At 37.1% G+C, this 18,519-nt stretch overlaps 1 protein-coding gene and 1 long non-coding RNA gene across 4 annotated transcripts in view; one reads left to right on the plus strand and one right to left on the minus strand.

The window, feature by feature from the left end:
- Nucleotides 1-8,022, plus strand: part of anxa3a (annexin A3a) — a 63,755-nt gene extending 55,733 nt beyond the window's left edge. For both annotated transcript variants that reach the window (XM_043696332.2, XM_043696322.2), the window contains one exon: nt 5,966-8,022. In XM_043696332.2, the coding sequence (XP_043552267.1) occupies nt 5,966-6,025 (60 nt within the window). In that variant the 3' untranslated portion in view covers nt 6,026-8,022. The remainder of the gene's footprint in view (nt 1-5,965) is intronic.
- Nucleotides 1-18,519, minus strand: part of LOC148152100 (uncharacterized) — a 42,375-nt gene that overhangs the window by 2,433 nt on the left and 21,423 nt on the right. For both annotated transcript variants that reach the window (XR_015756710.1, XR_015756704.1), the window contains one exon: nt 5,643-5,759. This is a non-coding gene — a long non-coding RNA (uncharacterized LOC148152100). The remainder of the gene's footprint in view (nt 1-5,642; nt 5,760-18,519) is intronic.

Below are 18,519 nucleotides of genomic sequence, written 5' to 3' on the forward strand. Positions count from 1 at the left end.
TTTATTCACCCAGCCACTTTGTTGGTCACAATAAAATTAATTTTACAATGGATCCCTTCCCTTGGAAATATTTTTCTCCCAGACTCAAATTAACTTAAAAGGAACCCATTTAACCAGACTTTCTTAAAATTACAGAGTGAGTTTATCTATTACTTGACACAAAAATACATAGCACAGAGTAGAAAGAAGAATTGAGTCCAAACTGGTGTACGTTTTAGAAGAGAATATATGGATCAGTTTCTAAATTGTTCATGAAGAGTGGAGAGTTGAACGTTGTTACTATTGCAGAAGAGGTTACTATTAGCTTTGACCCTGGAAACTGTAAAGTCGATTTCAAGATTCCTGCTTTGACAGGTTGTTTGAGATTCTGTTCTGATTTTTTTCAACCAGAGGGCAGCACATTGGCTCAGTGGTTAGCACAGCTGCCTTACAGTGCCGGGGACCTGGGTTCAATTCTAGTCTTAGAGTTTTCATGTTCTCCCCATGTCAGCATGGTTTTCTACTGGGTGCTCCATTTTCCTCCCACAATCCAAAGATATGCAGGTTAGATGGACTGACAGTGCTAAATTGCCCCATTGAGTCTTGGGATATATGCAGTCTAGGTGGATTAGTCATTGTAAATGTGGGTCAAGCCGGGTATGGGTGGGATGGTTTACAGAACCGTCAGTGTAGACGTGATGGGCCAAATGACTTATTTCTGCATGTAAGAGTTCTATGATTCTAACCATGATTACACGCAGTTCTGTGTTGTCCTATTTCTTTTTGCCAGCATTCAGAGTGAGAGAGTCTCTTATACCTGCAACACAGAGGTGACTTGTGGATAGTTGTTTCACCTGCACAGAACACTAATACTTAAACTCAAATTAGTACATCTGAGTACATTAGCCCAATTTCCAGAATCTAATAAATTATTAAAAATCAGCACTAACACATCTACTACCTCATTAGCCACCTTACTTAATATCCCAGGATGAAATCTGGGACCTGTCAATCTGCAATTTCAATTGTTTATTCAGTACCCCTTTCCTGGTGATTGTAAGTATTACTCTCTTTCTTCTGTCTCCTAATTTATTTATTACAGGTATATTATTTGGAATCCTTCGTTGTGAAGACAGAAGCAAAGTAATTGTTAACCTCATCCACCATTTCCTTATATGTAATATTAACTTCCTATTCTCACTCTCTAGAAGACCAGTACTTAATTTATTTGCTCTATTCCTTTACAGATGCCTCTGGAAACTCTTCCCACCTCTTTTTATATTTCTAACTAACTTCCTCTCATATTTTCATATATTCATCCTGATTAACTTTTTGGTCATTTCGTACTGTTCTTTATATTCTGCCCAATCATCTGATCTGCCATTCATCATTGTGTAATTGTGTGTTTTGCTTTAAGTTTAACGCCTTCCTTATCTTCTTCGGTTAACCTAGGATTTTGAGACCTCCTCTTGTAATTTTCTTTATTCTGAACATTTTAAAATATATCCTTAAATGGTTGCCACTACTTCTCTATTAATAATATCACCCAACCTAGTGTTGCAATTCACTTCAGCTAGCACAGCTTATGTGCCCTTACTTTTAAAATATTGTACTAGCTTTAAACGCATCATTCCTCTCTCAAACTGAATGCAAAATTCAATCATATTATGGTTTCTCCTTTTGATTACATTACAGTGTGGAACCAGGCCCTTCGGCCCAACAAGTCCACACCGACTCGCCGAAGCGCAACCCCCTCATGCCCCTACATTTACCCCTTCACCTAACACTACGGGCAATTTAGCATGGCCAATTCACCTGACCTGCACATCTTTGGACAGTGGGAGGAAACCGGAGCACCCGGAGGAAACCCACGCAGACACGGGGAGAACGTGCAAACTCCACACAGTCAGTCGCCTGAGGCGGGAATTGAACCCGGGTCTCAGGCGCTGTGAGGCAGCAGTGCTAACCACTGTGCCACCCCGCCGCCATCCTTCTTAAAGATGACTTTTCTCTGAGTTAATTAATTAATCCTGTAACATTACACAGTGCCAAATTTATTATAACCTGCTTTCTGGTTCCGGAGCAAGTTGTTCTAAGGAACTATTCTGAAAGCACCCTACAAACTCCTCATCCAAGCTACCACTGCCAATCTTATTTTTCCAATATATGTGAAAATTAAATTGACACATGATTACTGCTATCCCCTTACCACAAGCACCTAATATTGTTTCTTGTTAAACTCATTCTACATTGTGGTTACTGTTAAGAGGGCCTGTAGGCCACTCCCAATATTGACTTTTTTCCCCTTATTATTCCTTATCACTCAAATCTATTCTACATCCTGATATAAGGTCAACTCCAACTACTGTAAAAGATATTATCTTTGCCACCTTAATAGTACTAGCCCTCCACCATTATCCAACTTCCTGTTCTCTTGAGGGTTATACATTCATCAATATTCAGGACCCAATCCTTGTCATCTTCAGACATGTCTATGTAATGGCTCTCAGATCATGTTTATGTACATTAAAATGTACTATCAATTTATTTGTTATTAATGCCATACCCATTCTGATACAGAGCCATTAGTTTTGTCCTTTTGTTATCTTCCTAACATCTGGACCTAACTGTTGGTGTAGTCTTAGGTTTTTCCTCTTTGTCTCTACCTGCCATTCTTTAATCTTTAGTCTGTGTTTGGACTGAGGCTGATTTTAAATCAGGAGATGAGTGAACCTGCAGGAATCCAAACTGAACTTCATTGAGCAGGTTGTTGCCAGTACTGTAGCTATCTGAACAGGGGTGTGGTGGTATATTAGTAATTGTTAATCAAAAGAATTTCTAGAACAAATGCACCAGGGACATGAGTTCAAATCCTGCTGCTAGGATTGAAAATCAATTAATAAAGAAAATCTGGAATTTGTTGCTTGTTCCTTTAATGGTGACTGTGTATTTTGTCAATTGTCATAAAAATAGTCTTTAGGGAAGCAAAATAGCATTGATGTGACTGCAGACAAACAGTGTTGTGCTTCATGGTTAACTGCCCTTTGAAGAGGTCTAAGATGCTCTCAATTACACCAATATGCTACAAAGTTAAAATAAAGGAATGGACTACACTGATCACACGGCAATGATCTTGGCACAAACCCAGTCCTATTGATCCTGCAACCACTGCATTATAGTAGAACTATCTGTACTCGTAGAATTGTTTCTCACAGACACTACCACCCACCATTATATTCCTATCGAACCAGTGGTGAAATATGGCCAGAAGTGACTGTCTGGTGGTGTACAGATGGATGGGAATTGAGTCACATTGACTGTGGACCATCCCATGAGTCTTATGGCATCAGGTCAAATGTGGATCAGGAAACTTTCTGCTGAAACTACTTACCCCTCTCCCCCTCAGTTTTTTTGGTTAGTACTCCTCCATGCTGAACATCAGTTGGAACAAACACTGAAGATCCAGGACATAGGATGTACTCTGGTTGTGTGATTTCAATGTCCATTACCAAAAGTGGCTTAGTAGTACACTAAAGACTGAGTTGGCTGTGTCCTAAAGACATAGCTGCTAGACTTTTCCCACAACCAGATGGCAAGAGAACCGACATGAGGGAAAAAAGAATATAATTGGCCTTGTCTTCACCAATCTTCCTATCATAGATGCATCTGTTGAGGACAATATTGATAGGAATGACCACTGCACAATCATTGTGGAGTCAAAGTCCTGTCTTCTGATTGAGGATACTTTCTATCATGTTGTGTGGCATTATCACTGTGCAATAGCATTCAAATAGATCTAACAACTCAAAGCTGGGCATCTGCAAAGCATTATGGGTTACTAGCAGGAAGAGAAATGTATTCAATTACACTTTGTACCACACTTCCTGGATGTCCATCACTACATCATTGCCATCAAGCTGGGGGATCAACTTTGGTTCAATTTCATTATCATCAAGTTGGGTGATTAAATTTGGTTCAATTAGGAATGTAAGAGAGCATTAGGCAGAGTTTAAAAAAATGTACTTCAAGCATTAATGTCCTTCAGATAGGTTTTTTAAAATCATTCTTTCCTTAATTGCTTTTAGCCTGGCTTTCAGCTTTATTATACCTATTCCCTGTTTTTCTCCTTTCTTTATTCTCATATGTTGTTCTTCCAAGTCTCTTGGTTTTCCCATGATCTTGGAAGATTCAAAAAAATTGTTTGTTGTGTGTGGGGAATTACTTTTAGTATAAACGTCTTCCCTCAATTAAACATCGTAGCAAAGAAAATCTACTAAGTAATTTCAATTTCCAACGTCTCTTTCCAGTTCTTAGAGACCTGCTGTTTCCATTTTCACACCTTTATAGAAAATTTTTGCAGTTAAAAATAGCATTTGGAGCTGAAAAATGATTAATTCCATGAAAATCCCATGATCCTAGAGAACTGCTCATTTAAGAGCCCGTGTTGGTGTCAAAAGCCACGGAGACCGGAGATAACAATAGAATTGTGAGGAGTAGATAGGAAAATATGCATAGTTTTCACTAGGAAGTACTTTTTATCTTAGAATCTTCCCACTTCATTAGGGAAAAACAAGTATTGAGAGTACATGCTACTGCTTACTTTAACAGAGCAATTCTAAGGATTATTGATTTGTTACACAAAAAGCAGTATATAAGAGCTTTCATTTTCTCTATTCTCTCATGGGAGTCACTGACATTTGTTGCCCATCCCTTGTTATCCTTCAAATAAATAGCTTGCTGAACCGTTTTACAAGGCACTTCAAAAGTAACCACATTGTAAACCAGACCAGGCAGGGAGAGATTTCTTTCCAAAAAAAGCATTAGCAAACCAAATCTTTACAATGATCAGTAATAGTTTCACCATTACCAAGACTAGCTTTAAATTTCAGATTGATTATTTGGATTTGAACACATACCCCAGAAACTTTAGGCTTGATCTCTTACTGATCCAGTGACATTACTGCGACACCACCTTCTCTCTTACTGTTACTGATATTAACTTTCACCCAGCTGTCTATTGAGAAACATGTAATTTATCTATTTATTATCACAGAAATGTAAGAAATTCAAGCATAGGATGATATTAAATAATTTGACATAAAACTGGGCACATTAATCAGGAAAGAGCATTTTTAATATATTTATTTACATATTACCATTACTTATCATTAATTTGCTGCTAATCAGCTATAAATTGTTTCAAAATAACAATAAATAATTATTTATTAATAAATCCTCAATATGGATATCATTGAAGCTAGATATTGGCTTGAACCTATTGAGTTATGAACCAGTGTTGACTTTCCAACTCATTTCAAGTTTCTCCCTAGTTACTGTCCAGACATTTTGAAACCAGATTTTGTGCAGATTAATAAACTTTACTTGAGACACAGTTGTCATTCTAGTTTATATTGACAGGAGACGTTTTAATGATAGTTAAATGTTCTGGTTTGTGATGAGTGTTGTCATTTGCTGTAAGGAATAAAACTATAGTAAAATTATCTATACAAATCTGCAGTTCCACTTCTAACATGTTCATGGAGAGATGCCTTGAGTTTCACAAGCTGTAACTTTACTTCAGGAAAATTTCAGTGTACTTCACATCAGTCCCACACAAGCCACTACTTTGGTGCTCGCCTTACTTTCTAGCTCTTTCTTCTTACCTTTTATCACACATTCCAAATGTTCACCTCCAGTTCCATTCATCCCTCATAACCTTGCTGTTGTCATCTACATTTTCTAATCCAGCCTGAACTGGTGCTCGTGACTTAGTGTTAACTCTGAACAAAATAAATGGAATCGAGATTTAGAAAGAAGGGAATTCCTTCTTACACAATAAAAGTAGAAAAGGAAAAGTTTGAGGGGAGTATATTAGTTTTGTATTTGATCAATAATATGTTCTGGTGAACATTCTTTGATTATTTTAGGTGTGCCTTTAATTGTTTACTTAAATGATAATTTATTGCCTATTTGTTTCTTGTTTTAGGATGAAACTTCTGGAGATTACAAGAATACTTTGCTTAAACTCTGTGGAACAGGAAACTAGACAACCATTAAATAGCTGAACAAAGTGCTATGTAGATGTTAATGTAGAGAATAGATGTGCTTCTATTGTGCATTGTTTAATTAAAGTGAAAAAATAACAATTGATTGTCTATCAATAATCCACAATATTTCATCTAAATTGCATCATTTTAAATATAACGTCACACACAGATTGGTTCCTACTTCCTCCAAAGGGTGTTAAATTGGATCAGAGGGAAGAGTAGAGTATGGTGTTATTTTTGCTCCTATCCAGTGTAGCCACTCAACAAGTTAATCATCCTGGATTTGCTGTAATCACCGAAACTGTTATTGCCGATAAGAATTTTACCATAAAAGGTTCTCTTTTCAGGATCAAATCTAAAGAGGGTAGAATAGAAATTGTTGCATGGAATCAGATATAAACCACAGTGTATGTAAGCTTTTTATATGAACAAAATTTATCAAATACATTATCTGTTATTTAATTGTTTGATTTGGTTTTGCTCTCTACACTATTGTCATTTTTATCATCTGCATGCAACAATCATTTGGATAGGCAAATAATAATTTGCCTCAGTTGTCACTGCAGAATCCAATGTTTTTTTCCAATACCTTTAGTTCCATTGAATGAGTCCCCTAATGATTGTTGCAAAATATTATGGTCAGACAAATTGATAATGGGAAAGTCAATACACCTGGAAAAATGGTATCTGACAGAGAGAGCTGTACAGATTGTTATTTCAAAAGCTAAAAGTTTAAAGAGCTGTTTAACTCAATATTTCATAAGACTCAGCACTCAAATAATCACTGACAAATGTAGTAATTTTTGTATCCATTTAAACATGCTCACATAAATATTTAAGTCACACAAAACACTTTAAAAACACATGCATTATCTGCAAGTTTTTTTCTCTCTGAAGACCTATAACTTTGTGCGTATTTTCTTATGGTTTCATTTGTGTGGTGTAGAAACCATGAGCATGCTGAGCTTTTTTAAGAATTATTTTAGAGTTTACCAGAGCTATGTCACAAACTTTGAAGATGCTTATCATTCATGTTTTGAGCAAAATACAAGGAATATATCCATTTTACTAAGACTCTAATCACCTAAGGGCCCTGGAAAGCAATACATTATATATAATTGCATTATGCTCATAAAACTTTGTGTAAACTATCATTTTAAGCATTACTAAAAAGAAACAAATTATAGATGTTCATCTTACACTCAAATTTATGACATCAGAAACAGACAACAAAACAGCCAACTCAATTTATAACAGCGTTAAAAAAAAGGTGTTGTTGTTTAGGCTCTGTCAGCGTGAAAACACAACAGGAATAGTTAATTGTCGATCTTCATTCTCAGACCAGGTGGGTAGACCCTGAATGGTCAAGATGTTGCCATGTGAGTGCAGCAGAAATTGGCGGTCTCCCTAACTCTTTTTGTCTCCAATAATAAAAATGCAACATATGGACAGGTCCCTTTTGCTGACATAAAACAGAGCCTTGCTAACATATGTAGCTTCTATCACATCCAAATTCATCACATGGCAACTTGTCTGATAAAATAAATTGAATTCCAGTATAATTTTAGTGCTGGTCCAGATTATTTAATAAATACTGTCCAATAGCAGTATTATATGTAATGATGGACATGTTTACATTTTATTATATGAAAATGGCAAAAGATTATATACAAAGCATTTTTTAATAGTAACCATGCATATACACTTACTGACTACAGTGTTGATCACTGATTATAATAATTCATAGATATTCAACCAGCCCCTCTGAAATTAAGGCTTAACAATTAGTCTGTAACAGCATTTCTTTAGTAAACTACTAAATCAATGATAACCAGTTTACTTATTCAGAATCCAAACTTTTAACTGTTAATGATTTGCTTTGTTTGGAGATGTTTTCACTTGAGTTTTGCCTGCTTAAATTCTGTTCAACTGCACTTTTCACATTATACTTTGTAACATCTCTCTTATATCTTAATAAAGAAACAATATACAACAAGTACATTTCAAATTCAATCCATTTCGTAATTTATGTGCTTTTAGTTGGAAGGTTTTGGCTTTCTTAGCAGACAACATTTATATTGATGAAAGCTAAATCCAGTTTTTCAGAGGCCAAGCAATTGTTTCAGAAGCACAGATGAGAGTTGTACGTGGCACCATGCAAGATCCCTATCATAGCACACTCCGAAGAAATACCTGGGAAATTAAGATTCCACTGGGCAATTCCTCAACACTTGTAAAATTGGAAAATTCAGAGGGTTTTGTTGAAGTTAAATAATAACTACTCAGGAAAAGTTAGCCTTAGTTTAACTCCCCTGTGACTAGTAAACTGACTCCTCAATTTACCTCACACATACCCAAAAATATCACCATATCCCTTACACTGCTGTATCCCCTGATCTTACACCTCCTGTCATCTTGTGACCTGACAATCCCTCTCTAAGAAACTGGCCTGACACCCACCCACTCCCTCTTTCCCCACTCCAAGTCTGACTCTACAGCTTTCCCAAGTCTGGATCCATCCCTCCCCTTCCCCTGTCTCAGGCTCATCTGTCTCCCTGTCCCATACTCCAGACCAGGCTGGCCCGCTGTGGTCCAAACTTGACCTGCCCTGACCGTGACCCACTTTTTTTCACCTGGCTGCCTAATCTGCCACACTCACCAGATTAACTAATGCCTCCCCTGATCCAAACTCACCATACTGCAGACCCAACTGACACCATACTCACCTAAAACCTTACCCTCTACCCACCTGACACCCACCACTTACCTTTTGATAGTAGCTTTCAAGTTACTTGATCTTTAGATTACAGAATATGTCAGCTGGCTGCTTTAAAGAAGGGGTGCAATTTCATTTTCCTCAACAATTCTGCACTATGAGGGGGGATCTGTCAGAATCAGTGTATTCCAATCTCCTGTCAGAAATGTAGAGTTCTTTTGTGATGTAAAAAATGAGTGATGATTTGTCAGAGATTGCCACTCCTCAGAAAATCTAGACCCAAACTAGAAATTTGCTGAATAAAAATCAGCTGCAGTTATCATTGTTTATTGTTAATAGAAATGTGAAAAATTATTTTCCACAAATGACATTGTGCCAATATTGGGCAACGTCATGCCAGAATGTTACAATGTCAATGCAATTTAACTTCAACTTCAGAAGAAGAGCTTTAATATAACAAAATTTTCCATTCGCACACTCCCTTGATATGAGAAAAACATCCAATCAAGGTCACAAATTTCTGCAATGTTTGCCTTCATGTGAACAATGAACACGAGATAAGATGGGATCTGAAAGTGGAGAATTTACTGCCTTTCCTCTCCTGCTCCTGCTTTTTCTCATCATCAAGACATTATGAATCCAAGCCTGACACAGGTCTTACATGTTTTTATGACCAATATTGCTGCGCTTCAAGGAAAGCTTCAGAATGTCTTTGAAATATTCTCCAATCACCATCATCCTCAAGGTCCTCACTGATCAAAAATCTCTCTAATTCAGTCTTCATTGCTTTTTGCGAAGAGAATTCCAAAGTGTGATGACCCTCGGAGATGTAATTCCTCCCAGCTGATTATTGATTTTAAACTGTGTCCACCAAGCTCTAGGCTTCCCCATGTTTGAAAACACCCTTCCAGCATGAACCACAACAAGCCTCCTCAGAATCATAATTCTATAAAATCAACACACCTAAAGATACAGATCTAACCTGCAGAACCTTCTTTCATAAGGCAATCCCTTCGACACTTAAGTGAGCCTCGTGAAATGCAAGGAAACCAATACTGCATACAATATGTCATTTGTAGTCTCACAGTTGTAGTAAGACTTCATGCCCCTTTCAGTATTAGTTCAACATGCCAATTACTTTCCTAGTTATCTGGTATCTGGATGCTAAGCTTTTTGAGGACACCCAGATTCTCTGTACTGCAGTTCATTTTCCATTTAAATAATAATTAGCTTTTCTATTCTTCCTGCCAAAGTGGACACACTCACATTTTCCTATAATATACCGTGTCTTCAATTTTTTTGACTAGTCACTTAACATTATTTATTTGCCCCTTTGTAGACTCTTTGTATCCGCATTATAACTTGCTTTCCTAACTATCTTTGTATTGTCAACAAATTTGGTTACAGTACAATCTATTCCATCATCCAAGTCATTAATATGTATAGTTTCAGCCCTAGCACTGATTCCTGCAATATACCACTAATTTCAGTTGCTAATCTGAAAATGACCCATTACTGCGACTCTCATTTCCTGTTAGTTAATTTATCATCTTTCCATGTTAATATATCATCCCCAACACCATGAGTTCTTATTTTGTGTGGTAACCATTTGTGTGGCACCTTACTTTGGGTGCCTTTTGACAATACAAATATGAAACACCTGGTTTCCTTTTATCTATTGTTTATTGCTTCCTCATAGAACACTAATAAATTTATCAAACGTGAATTTCCTTTCACAAAACCAAGTTGACCCTGCATGATTGTATCTTAATTTTCAAAATGTCCTGTTACTACCTCAAGAACAGATTTCAGTACTTCCCCAAGAGTTTCAACTAACTGACTCATTGTTTGGTTTCAGTTCCCCCTCTTTCTTTTAAAAGTGTTGATACATTTACACATTTTCAATCCATGAGACCTTTGCAGAATCTATGGAATTTGGATATTTGCAACTAGCGCATCCATATCTCTGCAGCCACTTCTTTTATAACCCTAGATTGCAGGCTATCAGGTCCAAAGGTACAAGGGAATAGTGAGATAGCTAATGCATGGGTGGCTTGAAATACTGAGGGCAAAGTTGCAAATCTTCACTCACAGTGTGAAGGATTGCTATGCAAAGCAGCAGTTGCAGACTTTTTTTGTTGAACTCCTTTTAAGTGAGGTTTGATACCGGATTCACAGCCTTAAATCTATCCCCATGTAATTACAGTGTACAATGTATTTGATTTTGGTGCCAATGTGAAGTTCGATCTCCTAAACATGATGGCAATTTGTAAACTCAACTTCTTTATAGCCACCTCTAGATGTCATCTGAATGCATTGCAGCCTAGTGGGGAATCTCTTTGCAGTTGTTGATTAAGTAATTCAAAAAGGTCATCAAATACTCTCTAATCAACTATTTTGGCTTTATCAGTAAGTAGGCCTATCTATCTCCTAAATTGCCAGCAACTTGCCAGGGACATCAAAACATGTGTATAGCATGGAATGCTTCTTAATTGAAAGGATAGGCAGGGAAGCCATAGATCAATAAATCTAATGAGCCAAAGCCATGGACAGGTGAAAGCTTGTGATCCACAGCACTTCTGAATTGTTTCCAATGATTGACAGGTAATTGCCAACTTTTTGGACATCAGTTCATTCATTTTGCACACCACTCATCTTCATCTGCACTTTCCTATTGCCAGGCTGCATCATCACATAGCAGCAACTTATGCAACTCCACATGGCATCTGTGAGGTGGAACAAGAGGAGCAGCTACACCAAAGGCTGTGGCATTATCAGAACCCTTCTACCCCATTGGGCAGGGAGGGTGGGCATAGTGATACAGCTCTAAGGAGGCAAGAACATCAACACAGTGCCTATATATAAAGGATAAACTCTCCTGACCTGTTTAAGCACTAGTGCCTTAAGAGGTTCAAAGTAAGGATCAGCGCTGTGAAAGCTAGTGCTTCCAAATAAATCTGTTGGACTATAACTTGATGTTGTGTGATTTTTAACTTTGTCCACCACAGTCCAATTCTGGCACCTCCACATCAGATTTTTTATGGCAGTAATTCCTGACAGGGCAGATGAATATATCCATTTGTAATCGTATGTCTAGATTAGACTGGTGTTGGAAAAGCACAGCAAGTCAGGCAGCATCAGAGGAGCAAGAAAATCAATGTTCAGGCAGAAGCCCTTCATCAGGAAGGTCTTTTCAGCACCAGTCTAATCTAGACTCTGATCTCCAGCATTTGCAGTCCTCACTTTTGCCTATTTGTAATCATATGCTGTATGCTAAAATTATTTTATGTAAATTAAACAAATTTACATACTTTTAAGTAGCAAAACAGGTACACACCCTGAAAGTTATTGTCTTGCTGAACTGATGGCAATGTGGATGGCAAGACTAGCACACAAACACTGCCAATGTAAATTTCCAAACAATTTGCGAACCTTCTTGGTTCCTATTGGTTTGTTGCCTATTGGAATGAGACTCATGGTTCCTGTTCTGGTCCTGCAAACTAAGGTTAATGTCAGAACTATAAATCAACTCATTGACAGCGTCCTGACAACATAAATTACCATTCCCAAAAGGCAGCAACAAAATTAATTTACACTTATGGCACCAATCCAGCAATTTCACGATGTGGAATTTATTTGAATGAGGATGCTTATGCAAGATAGATCCCTATCTTGTCAAAGCTCACTATGCAAACCATCCAGCAATTTGTACAGAATTGCAATTCATTATATAGTTTTTCCTCACCATAGATTAATACAATATTTGCAATCCAATAATGGCAGGTACTGTTAATACTTCTCCAGAAATTCAGGGCAATTATTACTGTGCTGGAAAGAAGGGACATTATGGGTTAATTTTTCTTTTAATAGTTTGAAATGGATGGAAGATCTCTTTTTTCTTTCTTGTTAAGTGGCCTTAAAATATTTTTGGTGCAATGCCATTGCCACGTTAGCAGGTGTGCTGTCAGAAAAACAAAGAAATAGTGTGAAGATCATAACGTAGTTTTACAGAGTCTTAATGATATGAATTTATAAAGATGCTTGCTCCTAAAGAGATGAATTTTCACATTCCATTAATTATCCCATGTAGTTAAATTACAAATAACCAAGAAACAAAACATTACACTTACTAATAACCAAAAATGCAGTTGAAATACACATGACAAGTTTACTGTTTTCATATACACCCTGGACTTAAAAAGGAAGTAAGGCTGTAAAAGACAGGATGTAGGTTAGCAGGAAGGATGGCTGTAGTTTAACAATGAGGCGCAAATAAATTAAGCATTTTTCTTTTCTGAAGGGGGGGGTGGGGGTTTCAAATTTACAGAGCTATGCCTGCCTAATCTGTGTTTATGCTTTGTTAACATTCAGTAGAAAAACATTGGCAACTAGAATATAGATTTAACAGGGAATGGAAAACTGCAACTCTGGGGTAACTTTTGAATTAATTGTCTTATTTTTGTAAATACTATACATCTTCAGCAGGAGTAAGGTAACAATAAAAAAAAGCAAAATGTGTTAATGTTTGGAGTTTGTTCCATGCCAAAATAGATAATAATCTGGCTTGTAACACATAAGACATCAGGAGTTGAAATTCTGTACAAACAATGAAGTATTCTTATTTAAGAGCAGTGAATGCTGACTACTGCCACAGAAACATACGTCTGACAACTGGCAAACTTAACATGACTCTGTTCAGGACATGCTGTCAACTGCTAACATTTATCCAAGAAATTTATTAAAAATCCATACTTACATGGAGATAGTACCATTTACCAAAATGTTGGTGAATATATGTCCTTCCACAAATGAGATCCAACAGTGAGAAAACGGAAAAGAGGGGAGAGTAGGAGATAAAACTTTGGACATTTTAAAAGAAAAATTCTGTCCATAAGCCATGCCACAGGATATTAATTAGTCAGCTAACAGTTGTTCAATGGTATATTACAGCTGGTTTTGTTCAGAAAAATTCAAATGAACTCAAACGAAAGCAGAAATGCAAATTTACATCATCATTGTGATGACAAGTTGTCTGAAATTTTCAACAAAGGTCCATTAGCTGGCTGCATATGTTCTTCTATAGAAGAGGTTGGGCAAGCACAGACCAGTTTCTAGTGGGCATTGAACCAAAATTGGCACAGTTGACAATCTCACTCAGGCAGCACAGTAAAGCTTTTGAAGAAATGAGAAATGCCACATATTTGCTTGATATGTTACAACACAGGGACACATCTGGTCCATCGAGTCAGTGCCAATGCTTTTCTCTACCACCACTTAGTTAATCCCTCTTTTCAATTTGTTCTTCAAAGTCTTTGATAATCATCTTTCTAAAACAAAGATCCATTTAATTGATAAAAAACATTTATGGATTCTTGTTCAACAACAGTTTATTGTAAATTTTAATTCCTAACTATATAAAGATTCTTTTCTAGATGCTTCCAGCTTAAATTTGTGCCTTTCTGTTACCATCTTGCTAAACAGTGGAAACAATCAATTGCTAGTTACTTTCTGAGAAGCATTCTTTATCTGAAAACCCCTATCAGGTCACCCTTTAATGTGCTGATGCAGTTCTCATGAAATGTCAATTTGTGTAGTGTTCTCTCCACAGATGTTGCCTGACCTACAGAGTGTTTGCAGCATTTCCTGTTTTTGTTTCAGATTTTCAACAGCTGTACTCCTTTATAACTTGCTAAACCTTTTTAGTTCCAGTGAAAACAAAGTCCTCACTTCTCATGTCATTATTTGTGAGTGTAACTCTTTAGCTTTGGTAACAGCTGAATGAGTGTGTGCTTTCCATTGTTTTTATATCTTTCTATAATGGAGTTCCCATGGGTGTGCACATTAACCCAGCAGACCTAAGATCTTGTAGAAGTCTGACATTACATCCCTGTATTAGTGTTTTCTGCTTCTAAATCCATTCTGAATAACACTGATTAATGTAGATTCTCCAAGTACCTTACAATTTCATCCCATGGCTAGATGATTTTCTATAGGCAAGATTTTATACTGGTATTGTTAAACTTCTGGCAGATCAACTGCAGATAAGGAAGAAAATTGAACATTGGTCTAACTCATCATTAATCTACCACTACTGTCTTTCCCAGGATTGTACTCTAATGATAACAACTCCCACTAAATTTGCCCATATTTGGGCCAACATATCCATTCTTAGATTTACACAATCATGGCGGAATTGTTTTAAACATTGCAATCTCTGGTGATACTACACAACAGTCTTGAAATTTAACAACACCTATATGTTCTTGGTATCCAGATTACTTTCGCAGATGAGAAGGAAATTAAAATCCAAAAGGCCTCAAATAGAGTTCAACTGACTGCAAAGTAAGCTAATGTTAGTAAGTTTTCAGCATTATACTGCTCCAGATCTTCGGGTTTTGCGACAGCCATTTTCTTGTCCCCCGTTTATCTTACACCAACCCTCTCAGCATCTAACATTAAGCTAATGAGGGTGACCTCAGAAAATACATCAGGGTCAGTCAGAGAGACGTCAGACAGGTAAAAAACTAACAGTGCAAATTATCTAACCTAGTGAATCATCTTGCCTTCATAATCTGACATCAATGTAAGTGAGACTAATTCGATAGGACTTTGTTAGTTTTCTGCTTTTTATTAAAAGAGTTAAGGTTCTTCAGTCCTCTGAAACAGTTATTCTTAAGTAGAATTATGTGCAGTAACTGCCATTGCTCTTCACTTAAATGAAGATTAGCATCAGTTAGTTTCTAATTCCTTTTCCTTTTCGCTCACATGTTCTCTAGCATCTCTTTAAAAACATCTCTTATGTCCACATTTTTAAAATTACCTTGAGAGATTCCCACAGAATCCTTAGAAATAGAACACCATGACACATTAGGCTGTTTACCTTAAGGTTTGATTAATGTCTTCTGTATCAACTCTTCTTGAAAAACAATTCAAGTTGTACATTTATCTTTGATGCTTCACCAGTTATACAACTCTTCATTGACAACTATAACAAAGTACTTATTTACTATTCTTAATGAAATTATGATTAAGAAGCATTTAGAAAACTTTTCCACTGATTTCTATGTTTGTGCTAATTTTATTTTATTTCTTACCTTAACTTTTCTAATTATCATTGATCTAGCTTTCTATCTTAATGTTCTTTTACTTTTATTGTTTGCCCTCCTACACATATAAATGCTTGGTGCAAGTTCATCAACCTAAAACATTAACTCTGTGTGTTCCTCTCCACAACCACTACCTGATCAGTCACAAATTTCTAGCATTTTTTGTTTGTAGAACAGCACAAAATGGTTCATTAATTTCAAATTTATTTAAACCCATGGCCACTGTGCTGTCAAATTATTTGCCTGACATTCAGTATTGAATGAATTATAAACTTTTCTGGGTCATTTTTGGGAAGACTAAAGGTCCTGCAATAAACTCCTTGCCCTTACTATCAACTCTATACCCTTTCCTGTATGTCATCAAGAGCTGAAGCAGATAATTTACATCCAGAGTCCTCTTCAATCCGAAGGTTTCTGATTCCATGTAACTCCACAAAGGCTGCAAAGTTTCACTTCTGTGTGACTTCAACCACACCTTAAGCCATCAGGTGATGAAACCCTTGTCCATGGTTTGATCACCTCCAGACATGATTAACTGGAACAAAGAACAAAGAAAGTTTACAGCCCAGGAACAGGCCCTTCGGCCCTCCAAGCCTGAGCCGATCCAAATGTACTATCTAAACCTGTTGGTCAATTCCTAAGCTCTGTATCCCTCTGCTCCCCACCTACTCATGCATTTGTCCAGACGCATTTTAAATGCATCTACTGTGCCTGCCTCTACCACCTCTGCTGGCAACGCATTACAAACGACCATCACCCTCTCTGTGAAGTACTTGCCGGTGTATCCCCCTTAAACTTTCCACCTCTCACCTTGAAAGCATGACCTCTTGTTAATGGAATCCTTCACCCTGGGAAAAAGCTTGTCTCTATCCACCCTATCTATATCCTTCATGATATGTAAACCTCAATCAGTTCCCCCCTCAATCTCCTTTTTTCTAATTAAAATAAACCTAAACTACTCAACCTTTCTTCATAGCTAGCACCTTCCATACCAGGCATCATCCTCGCAAACCTTCTCTGAACCCTCTCCAAAGCGTCCACATCCTTTTGGTAATGTGGTGACCAGAACTGTACACAGTATTCCAAATGCAGCCGAACCAACATCCTGCACAATTTTAACATGACTTGCCAGCTCTTATACTCAATACCCCGTCCAAAGAAGGCAAGCATACTATATGCCTTCTTGACCACTCTATCCACCTGTGCAGCAACCTTCAGGATACAATGGACCTGAACTCCCAGATCTCTCTACCCATCAACTTTTCCCAAGGCTCTTCCGTTCATTGTATAACTCGCTCTAGAATTAGTCTTGCCTAAATGCATCATCTCACATTTGTCTGGATTGAAATCCATCTGCCACTTTTCCCCCCAACTCTCCAGTCTATCTATATCCTCCTGTATTCTTTGACAGCCCCTTGTGCTTTCTGCTACTCCACCAATCTTCGTGTCATCTGCAAACTTGCTGATCATACCAACAGTGCCTTCTTCCAGATCATTTATCCATATTACAGACAACAGTGGCCCCCAACACTGACCCCGAGAAATACCACTTCTCCATTTCGAGAAACTCCCTTCAACTACTACGCTCTGTCTCCTATTGCTCAACCAGTTATTTATCCACCTAGCTAGAACACCCTGCACACCATGTGACTTCACTTTCTCCATTAGTCTACCATGGGGAACCTTATCAAACACCTTACTAAAGTCCATGTATATGACATCAACAGCCCTTCCTTCATCTATCAACTTGGTCACTTCCTCGAAGAACTCTATTAAGTAGGTAAGGCACGATCTCCCCCGCACAAAACCATGTCGCCTATCAACTCTATAATTTCTTGAATGGTCTAATGTTCTTGAACATCCATAAGCATACATTCATCTACAATTTCATCATGCAGAACTTACCCTGCACCAAGTTTTATCCACTCATCACCATTGTTCAGACTGAACTATTCTGGCTCCTGATCCCTCAATGCCTCAAACTTAAAATTCTGATTCTGGAGTGTAAGGATCTTGATGATTAACTGCTCTCTATTTTCATAATCTCTCCTGAAAGCTGTGTTTCATTGGTTCTAGCCTTTTCTGCATTCTTTCTTTCTTTACTGCACCTTTGATGGTCATGCTTTCACATCTATGCCCACATTTTGAAATTCTCTCCAGAAACTCCTTGGCCAGCGTCTGCATCCTCTCCTTTAAGATGTTCATTGAACTAAACTTCTGTGAGAAAGTTTTCAGCAACTTGCTTAATATTATTTTTGATTTGATTTTTTTTAAAAATTCTTTACACCTCCATGAATTGCTTTAGAATTTTTCATATATATTGAAAGAACTATTAAAATGCCTTTGTACCATTATTAGGATATATTTAATTTTTTTTTAATTTATAGGTTAAATATTTTTCATTGTTGGTCATCTTTTCCTTTCATTTGATCTGAGTTAGTTTTTTTTTAAACTCACTATAGGATGCCTTGATCCAGTTAAATATTTTTATCCAGAACTTTTGCTTTGTCTATTATTAAACTAAAACTAATTATATTGTGCTCACTGTTTCCCAAGGTAATCCCTGATCTATCCATCACTTACTTGCTCCACTTCAGAATTAGGTCAACTAATACTTCATAAGAATATAAGAAATAACAGCAAGAGTAGACCATATAGCCCCTCAAGCCTT

The sequence above is a fragment of the Chiloscyllium plagiosum genome, unplaced genomic scaffold (assembly GCF_037043375.1).
Source record: "Chiloscyllium plagiosum isolate Xiang-an unplaced genomic scaffold, Cpla_swu_hap1 HiC_scaffold_1, whole genome shotgun sequence".
NCBI classification, from domain to species: Eukaryota; Metazoa; Chordata; class Chondrichthyes; order Orectolobiformes; family Hemiscylliidae; genus Chiloscyllium; species Chiloscyllium plagiosum.